The sequence below is a fragment of the Elaeis guineensis genome, chromosome 10 (genome assembly GCF_000442705.2).
Source record: "Elaeis guineensis isolate ETL-2024a chromosome 10, EG11, whole genome shotgun sequence".
Taxonomy (NCBI): Eukaryota; Viridiplantae; Streptophyta; class Magnoliopsida; order Arecales; family Arecaceae; genus Elaeis; species Elaeis guineensis.
This window is the reverse complement of record NC_026002.2, coordinates 27,917,392-27,926,998: the sequence shown is the minus strand read 5'-3', so window position 1 is coordinate 27,926,998 and position 9,607 is coordinate 27,917,392. Positions and strand designations below refer to the sequence as shown.

Sequence of the window (9,607 nt, the reverse complement as noted above, 5' to 3'; positions counted from 1 at the left end):
AAAATTAAAAAAAAAACTAAAAACTAAAACAAACAAACAAACATTGAAGACAAAGCAGCATTTTCGGTTTCAATAGGCAGTTATAACATACCCATCAGCTGTTCCCTTAGCAAGTCTTAAACTCCTAGCAGTGTACTTTTCAAACATTACATTGTTAAAAAAGGACAAAGGCATGCAGATATTAAATATTCAATCAAGCAGTAAAGGGGGGAAAAAACCAGCATTCACAAATCCAAAATAGGAGGCACGGAAAGCATGCATGTTGACTCTGAAATTCAATAGAACATATCCGGACAGCAAGCAACCAACCTAGCTGTTATTGTCACTGGTCAGAGAAATGCACCACCACTGAAGATTTCTAAAGGCAAGATCAAGAAGGTGCTCAGCAAAATTCACAAGGATGGGAAATTTCACCAAGACCACCAATATTAGCTAAAGCTTGAAAGGAGAAGCCTGTAGGAATACATAGATGTCTGATTTGGCTAACTCTGCATCATTCCAGAAGGGATTTTGTTTAAAAATAGATTTACACTTGCACTCCGCACATGTTCGAGCACTCTGAAAGTTTACTGCCAGAAAATAACTCATTTCATTTCATCATCTCAAATAGCAATGCGAATACTTACTTTCTCGAGGAAAAACAAAACCTTAAATTCAAGATAAGAGAGTACAGAATAAAAATGAGAGAAAAAACCATTAAAATGACTGCAACACTGGGTACATGAATGACATCTTAAAAAAAAAGAGGAGGCATGCGCATTGCATGAGAGAGAGGTTGAAGAATCATGCAGAACTAAAACAACTCTTGAATTATTTATGCTCAGAAGCAGTACCACTGTAATCAGTATTATGTGCTATGCTGCCTAGAAAACTAGGATATTAGTTTAGTGGCACATCTGACTAGGTAAGTCATCATACCTATTTCAAGAATGGTTTTGAGATGGACTTGCTGGAAATGCTCTCAAAACAAAAGCAACAGAACAAATGGGCTAGAAAACATAAGATGATACCTCCTCCTTGAATTGTATAAATCGGAAGGAGGCCCAGCAAACAGAAGAGCTGAATATTGGATGGCTGGGAAAGAAAAGAGAAGAAAGCTTAGGTGAAAGCTTTTGAGGAACTGAAAGCCGCGAAACAAGATTTTCAGAAGTTCTTGATAGAAACAAAAGTCAAATTACTTAAACTAACCACCTTCGATGGTAAAAAAGCTTCTTGGTTATGAATTTATGATTATCATACCCATATAAAATAGAAAATAATCAAGTTTAAACTTCCCATATTTTATATATTTTCAGGTTTCACAAGTCTCATTTTCCTCCATTGATATAATGAGTCCCATCAGTCATGACTGCACAGGCTACTTTCAAGAAGAATGCCAACAGCAAGGGGAGGAAGAGGAGAGAGAGAGGAGGGGGGTGGTGTAAGAAAACAGTTTCACAGTTTAGAAGAAGCCTCACTAGGGACCTAAAATCTTGAATTTTCCCAAATTAAAACACAATAATTTACCTACACTTAATAACCTCCTCTATTGACATTATGATCCACAAGTCATATAACCACATAGGCTACTCCTGAAAACAAAGCCAACAGCAAGGGAAAGAATTGAGAAAAAGAGAGAACAATCTCATAGATTTGAAGAAATTTTGGCAAAATAACCAAAATTGCTGAATATTCCAAACTTGAAATACAATAATTCATTTGCTCTGCAATAAGCTTCCTGGAATTCAACCACTACAGAAATTCATTGTGATTCCCCTTAGGCATAGCTTTTGTGTGACCAATCAGGTGCCAACAATGGCAATTTCATGTTTGTTGCAATGCAACACATATTGTGTAAGGAGCTTACTCAATCAGATCAATAAATGTACAGACTATGAAGCATATCGTGGAAGATCAAATTGGAATTCAAAATCTCAAAGAAGCATCTCTCTTTGAATATGCAACCATCAAACATTAGATTGGAAAACAAAAGCATGACTTCAATCTGATTGAACTAGCTTTCAAAATGCCATGCATTATTAGAGGCTTAGCACTACTATTGTTGTATGTATCAGATCTAACTTGTGTTTTTAGATCAGGAGAAATGACATGGTAAAATAGAGAAATGAAGAATTGCCTATTTGTCAGTCCAAGTTTTTAGCACATGAAAGAGTTACACTGAAATACTCAAAGGTTCTGCTTGCTCTTGTACAAGGGTACTTCCAATTGGATAAAGAGGGTGGGTATGACACAAGCTGCACCATAGACCAAACAACAAATTGTATTGACTGATATGCTTTCACACAACTGCTGCACCTTTTCTACAACCTATTTTGGCCTTCAAATTCGTTGTTCTCCTTTTCTTATGCCTTACAGTCTTGATGCTATATTTTATAAAAAATATGGTAAGAATATCAATTTAAGTCCCATTGTCAGGTCTTTCATGCATGTTGAAGCTTTTGTATAGCATGTTTACAACATATCTTGGATTGAAGACAAAACATGATTCTTGATGTAGATTTTGGGATGCAACCTAAAACCTCAAGTTTCCTTTATTTTGATTTCAGGTTCATGATTTATGACATGATTCTGGTGTTCAGGGGCTATTAAATCCACCAACAACTTAAACTCCAATTTTTTTAAATAAAAAATTAAGACATACTTATCCTTGAATTTTAAAGATTTTTTTTTTTGTTTGGGGGTGGGTGGCAGGGCGGAGTGATTTACCCAGCTAGAAACCTACTAAAATTTGATGATCATTGCTTGAATCCCACTAAAACTGGGCACAGGGGGCTCTTGGCTTCTCCCTCAGCTTGTGCTCACCTTGAAATGGCGATGAATGAACTAAAATCCTCCTTAAAACCTCATTCTGAGCAGTATTAGGTAGCTCAGGTCTGGTTTGAGGGCAATATGGGTCCAATCCCCTGTGATTCAACCCAACATGGGCAGTCTGGTCCCAGGTCAGTTAACGCCAGGGCATCTTGGCACCTGACATTTCAATCCCTGCCTTTGAGGTGATTTATTGTCTTTTGGGATAAAACTTTTTCGAAAAAAACTTGAATCCCCAACAAAGGAAAGTAATTAAACAGAATATATTATTTGCAATGAACTATTTTGGCTGCCATCCTGACATCCGAACAGCCCCATGTCATATAGTTAAGGTCAACAAAGTTGAGGTAATGTAGCAAGAAAATCTCCTCATAAATTTGGAGGACAAATTGCAAACCAAGAATAATCATGGAAAAGTTATATTGAAACTCTCTATCATCACCTTTGCGTATTGTTACTAAAACTATTTATCTTAGCAACTGCCAGAACCATCTTCTTGCAACTTCAAACAGCAAGAAACAGAGGAGAAACCACAATCTGTTATGTAAACTAAATGTTGATAACAAGGCAAAAGAAAGAGATCCTCCAGATCCCCTCCCACATGGATCTTTATGGACCAACATAGATAACATGATTTTACAAACAACAATGCGTTGAAGAGTCAACTAGAGGTCTACCTCAAGAACAATTAATCCATCAGAATCTTTCCTGTTTGAGGCATGTTTTTTCTTCAGCTTTGTCAAAAGCACTTCATAAAGCACGAACTGGGCGGAGGATTGTTAACTTGTAATAATGGATGATAGAAGCTACAATATCACCAAGTTAGAACTTCAGAAATGTTTCCTTCTTCCCAATCATTTCAAGTGCTCAAAACCCTACCAGAAACCCCATAATCCAGATTCACATGAATTCTTGAACCTGCATGCGAGGAACCAATTTAGTCAAAGAAGCTGCCTTAACCGGATCAAAGAGAAGAAAGCTAAAGCAGCACATGATATAATTGGAGTAGATATTTCAATTACAAAAAAAAATATCCTATCATGAAGACCTTGCAGGAGCATTTAGCAGACCATTAATAAAAACCATGATGAAAAATTGTTTTACTAAGTGTTATTCTGATCAGCATATAGATTATCTATGTCCCCATTATAAGTGTGAATACATGTAGTGCTCACCAGCTACATCTACAGTTTTATTTATTGAACAATTGATGGGCAATATGACAATACTTCTTCTATCAAAGAAATGAACAAGTTTAAATTGCGTAAACTCACGAGCTGTAAATGTTATTCGGAAACCTTGAGGTAAGAAGATCCAAAAAAACTATCCAGACAGAAATAGAACAGGAGTCTAAAAAGAACCTAGAGGTTTTCATTAATTTCTAATCCTATCCCACTATGACTTTCACACGCAAGAGTAAGATTTTCCGTCTTTGTAATCTTATCCCTATGCATAGAACCTACAGATAAGTTCACATATTTCCTATCTCCCGTTTTATACGCAAACAAGATCAAACAGGACCTCTCATTAAGGTTTTGCAATCCTTTCTAACTTGCAGCAAAATGGATGTATGGAGAAAGTGACCCTGACATTAGTACTGTAACTGTAGCCAACAATCGTGAACAAGATTGAACGGCATATGCATATTGGCTGTTATTTCTATCTATATTTCTACTCTTCTTGTTCTTTTATGGACATATCTAATAGCCAGGAAACTATATAATGATGGGGTCCAAATTTGATGCCACCTGCTCTGATTCAACTAAGTTCTATCACATAAGCTAAATAAATAGATAAACACCTTCTTGAAAGAAGCTCAGAGTCAGATGGTGCAAAACAGACACCACATTTCCAACATCAGGTAAATATTCATGCTTTTGTTATTTAAACAAGAAGAATTCCTTGCAGGTTAGCAGCAAAAGCTTGACATGTTAACTTCAAAATTGACTGATGGCATATGCATATTGCACATAACATATTTCCAAATTGTGGTCTACATGTTGGGAATATAATTTTCCCTCCCAAAAGACAGGAAAAAGAAGTTTCTGTATGGAGCAACTGCATGTATACAACCATAATTTATAATGTCATGACAGGTTAAAGAAGGCAAGATGCAGCATGTCTCCCAGCCTGTTATCGTCAAAAACAAAAGAACCACAAGTTTTGTAGCTCCACAGTCTACAGTCTACAAAGATCTAGCAGCATGTTGGGACTTTGCCATCTCCCTCAAGACAGCACCAACAATCGCAGCCTGTTCAAGACATTCAGCCTTATGCAATGCATCTAGAAGAACAATACAGGTCTTGGCATTAATTTTGCAACCCCTCAACCGTGTTTCTTCAAAAATCCTATATGCATCCATTGCTCTATTGGCATTACTCATGCCTTCTATAAGGGCATTAAAACTAACTGAGTCGGGGATACCGCCGTTAGCCTTAAACTTTTCAAAAAGTTTATTAGCCTCCATTATGTTTCCAACCTTTGCAAGCCCTGAGATCATGGTTGTATATGTGACCACACTTGGGGTAAGACCCAGTTTCTGCATTTCTTGCCAGAAAACGAAAGCTTTATTATACTTCCGCACTCGACAAAGTCCATTGATAAGAATGCTGTAAGTATAGGTGTTGGGAGCACATTTCATGTCTTTCATTGATTGAAAACAGACCAGAGCTTCATTGATCTCCTCTGCCTTCGCTAAAGCATCAATCAGGCAATTCCATGTGTACACATTAGGAGTCAAACCCTTCTGCATCATCTCTTCCATAATTAGGTAAGCCTCATCTATCCTCCCTACTTTTCCAAACCCATCTATAAGACTACTATACACGACAACATTTAACTGTACCCCTTTTGACTTTGCCTCTTCAAAAAGCATATAAGCCTCATCAAGCCTGTCAATCTTTGCAAGGCCATCAATTACAGCTCCATAAGTAACCACAGTGGGAGCATGACCCTTAATCTTCATCTCCTCGAGAAGCTGGTAAGCTTTGTCCACCTTGCCGGACTTGCAAAACCCATCAATTACAGTGTTGTAAGCAAGGGTGTCAAGTACACAACCTTGCTCCTTCATGGCATAAAACAGTTTGTAGGTCTCTCGTGCATGGCCAGCTTTTGTGAGACCATGAATCAATATGGAATAGCTCCTTACATCAGGAGAGAACCCGTGCTTACTGATGTCCTCAAATATAGCACGACCCTTTTCGACTTCACCCGCCTTAAAGACGCAATCCATGTATATGTTGAGAAGCGTTAGATCAGGGCGACACCCTCGACGGTTCATCTCTTTGAATACTTTATGACCATCTTCTCTTCTGCCATGCTTGAAGAAGTTCCTAATCAGAGATGTATAAGCAACAGCATCAGGGTTATGACCTGCATCCAACATCCTCTCAAACATTTTGTAAGCTTCTTCAACCTTGCCATTCCTTCCTAATCCATTAATAAGTGAACAATATGTTACTGCATTTGGAGTGCAGCCTTTTTGCCTTATGCCTTCAAATATTTTGCAGGCCTCATCAAGCTTCTGTGCCTTACACAACCTGTCAACCATTATGTTCACAGTCAGCAAGTTGGGAAATAAGCCTGCTTCTTCCATGGCATCCCGAATCTTGTAAGCAGCTTCAAGATTTCCTGACATGCAAAGCATGTCTATGATAATGTTATAGGTTGATACATTGGGCTCTGCATCCTTCTTCATCTCCTCGAAGACATTCAATGCCTCATCAACTCTCCCTTTCCTTCCTAGGCAAGTAAGGATTGAATTATATGCAACAACACTGGGAATGCATCCCTTCTCTCTTAGCCTCTCCAGTAGCTTGTAAGCATCATCAAACTTTCCCGCAGAGCCATACCCCAATATCATTGTATTATAAGCATAAGCACAAGGAACTTTTCTGTTGTGTTCCATCTGCTCAAAGAGTTCCACAGCTTCACTCAGTCTATCTGCTTTGCATAGAACTGAAATCATGCTAGTATATGACACGTCATCTGGATCCAAACCTTGTGCTTTCAACTCATGGAAGAACTTCCAGGCCATATCCACTTTACCCACCTTTCCAAAACAGTCAATACAGACATTATACAACACAATATCTGCACTCAATGAATTGCTTTTCATCTCATCCAACAAGGAAAGAGCTGCATCGATCTTTCCTTCTCTCGCAAACACACGCACCATAGTCGTAAACAATTGAACATTTACTTCGTATCCCATCTCCTGCATCTGATGAAACATGGCCAAAGCCAAAACAGGCTCATGAGCATCCGCCAGAGCACCAATCAGCGTAGTGTAGGCAGAAAATGCCGGGCGAAACTTAAACTTCCTCATCATTTGTATCACATCAGCAGCTTCCTTCAGCCTTCTGGACTTGATGAAACTCGTGACCAGCTCAATGCAAACATTGCTCGACAACCCAAGTCCAAGGAGGCTCATTTCCTCCAAGATCTTCTCCAAAGAATCATATTTTCTGCTAGCAGCCATCATCATAAGAATTGAATTATATGCTTCAGGACTGTGCGGTTCCCCAGTCATCTTTTCCACCCACCGGAAATAATTCAACGACAAAATCAAATCTTTCTGCCTTTTTAACACACCATAGACGAATTCCGAACTAGGTTTCTGGTGAACTGCAGAGAGAGCAGCCTCCAATTCGGGTCCCCAAGGTCTGCTATCAAGAACGCGGCAAATTTCATCGATACTTGATCTCAAACCTTCCCTATTTGTTCCCTCAATGTAGCTGACACCCCTATGGGCAGACCCACTCCCCTCTCCGACGGGATCGAAGGGCCCATTCGATGAAAAATTTCGACAAATAGGCTTAGAGAGGGTATGGAAACATACTTTTGAGTGAAAGCTAGTACCTTTTCTATCAATTCCGTGATTCCTCTCCCATGTGAGGTGCCGCCGGAGAGTAGGGGAAGGAGCTGAGCCCGTACGATCTACCGCAGATGCTTCTTCCGGATTAAAACCGAGGGCTTCAAAATAGGCAGTGCTGCGAATTCCGTGAGAACAGGGGAGGAATCGCGGGGGTCTCTTCATCGCCATTGCAGCAGATGGTATCCCCGAAACGGATCAAGAACAGCCAAAGGAACTCCGGAAATGGGAAGTAGACAACGCTGTTCCGATCCGAACCCTAGAAACCACTAATCAGACATCAAATCGAAGCCTTTTTCCTCGATTTCGCTCCGGCTTTCCGACCTCTGAATCAAAAACAGACGATCACGATCAAGAATAATTGGAAATCACCTCATCGGATATGAGAGAGGAAAAGCCCTAGAAACCTCAATCGGTCCAACACCAGATAACCAGAGATTTCAACGGGGCGGGCCGGCCCGGCCTGGTCTGAACTGTTAACAAAACGAAGAACTGGTGGACCGTATATACAACACAAGCAGTTGGGACACTTACGGGAGCCAACAAAATCATCAACTAATCATGCTCAGCTTACAATAACTGGAGTTTGTTAATCTTAGAATACCTAATTTACATGATATAGCTATCAAAAATTTATGGGGCCCACAAGCATACAAACCAACAATCTTTGGATAAATTATAAAAACTCCTCTAAGATCTACGAAATTATACTTAAACCCAATAGTTTTAAAAACCTATACCTACACCTTTTATATTTATTTTAAGCCTACAGTTTAACCCAGACCAATCCAAAATAAGACCCAAATACCATATAATAAAATTTTTATGAAATAACTGAAATGGCCTTTAATAAAAAATTAGCAAAATGAAGAATAAAAATCCTTCCCTTTTGTGAAAACCTTTCTCCTTTCCGGCCTTTCCTAACTCCATTCTTTTTTTGCTCTGGTGCTATTGGGCGCTCCATTCTTCTCTTGCTCTGATGCTGTTGGACAACAACGGCCATCTACTCTAGTATACCTCTATTCTAAAACTTTCGTGCGCTAAAGACATTCTTTCGAGCTATCTTCTAAGTTTTCCCTTCCACTAGAAACCTGCTTCACCCTCCCCATTTTTGACCCATCCTCTCGGTCTGATCCCAATGGGTCTACTGAATCTCAAATAGTGTCCTATACTGAAACCTTGGGATTGCTCCCTTCACTAGAATTCTAATCTTTTTTTGACATACAATGTATATTGTATTAGAGATCTATTTTGAATTTGTTATGGATTTATCATATTTGTATTGTTTGAAATTAATGTTAACATATATAGTATAATTCAACGAAGTTTCTTAGGTCAAACTGAATATATCATATTCATATGTTTAGTGTTTAAATTAAACTAAATGTAATAGAACATGTTATCTTGATTTAAAATTAATAGTACTTCATCTATCTAGTTCTCTTTCTAACTAACATTGTCTCCCTGATTGTCTTCCTAACTAATATTATTTATTTTTTTTATACTGGATGTCCTAATATCTCAACTAAGTTCAAATTCTCAAAGTAGCTCATCTTAGCTTGATTATTCCAATAAAAGGTGCCATTACGGTCGCATAGCATCCATAAAAATTTCAAGATTTCAAAAAAATAAAATAAATTATATTATAATTATCAAGAACATCACTTTGTGGATTGATATTTGCCTGTAAATGATCAATCAAAAACTCAGTCATTGATATTGATTGATGATTCGCTTCGAGATGTAAGAATAAAAATTAGTGATTTATAGATGGAGTCAAAAAAAATATATTATAAAATTAATAAATTAGATAAGAGTAGTGCTACGATCAATAGATTTTTAGTTGGAATAATAGCACTACTTATTTTTATAATTATATTTATGTTAAAGTGAGCTATTATAGTTTTGAAAAACTACTTATCATAA

The 9,607-nt window shown here is 38.0% G+C and overlaps 1 protein-coding gene across 3 annotated transcripts; it reads right to left on the bottom strand.

Moving 5' to 3' along the window:
* Positions 1-3,329: 3,329 nt before the first annotated feature.
* On the bottom strand, positions 3,330-8,166 carry LOC105052765 (uncharacterized). Of its 3 annotated transcripts, none has more exons than XR_003801953.2 (2): positions 7,669-7,803; positions 3,330-3,726 (listed from the first exon to the last, which is right to left on the bottom strand). XR_003801953.2 is itself a non-coding variant. In XM_029266912.2 (2 exons), exons 1-2 carry the CDS (start codon positions 7,850-7,852, stop codon positions 3,709-3,711), a joined length of 2,583 nt encoding a protein of 860 aa, XP_029122745.1. In that variant the 5' UTR covers positions 7,853-8,166; the 3' UTR covers positions 3,330-3,708. The 3 variants fall into 3 exon arrangements, 2 of the variants coding, with proteins under 2 accessions (XP_029122745.1, XP_010932006.1); XM_029266912.2 differs by having other exon boundaries at positions 5,288-8,166; XM_010933704.4 differs by lacking the exon at positions 3,330-3,726 and having other exon boundaries at positions 4,787-8,165.
* Between the last annotated feature and the right edge of the window lie 1,441 nt (positions 8,167-9,607).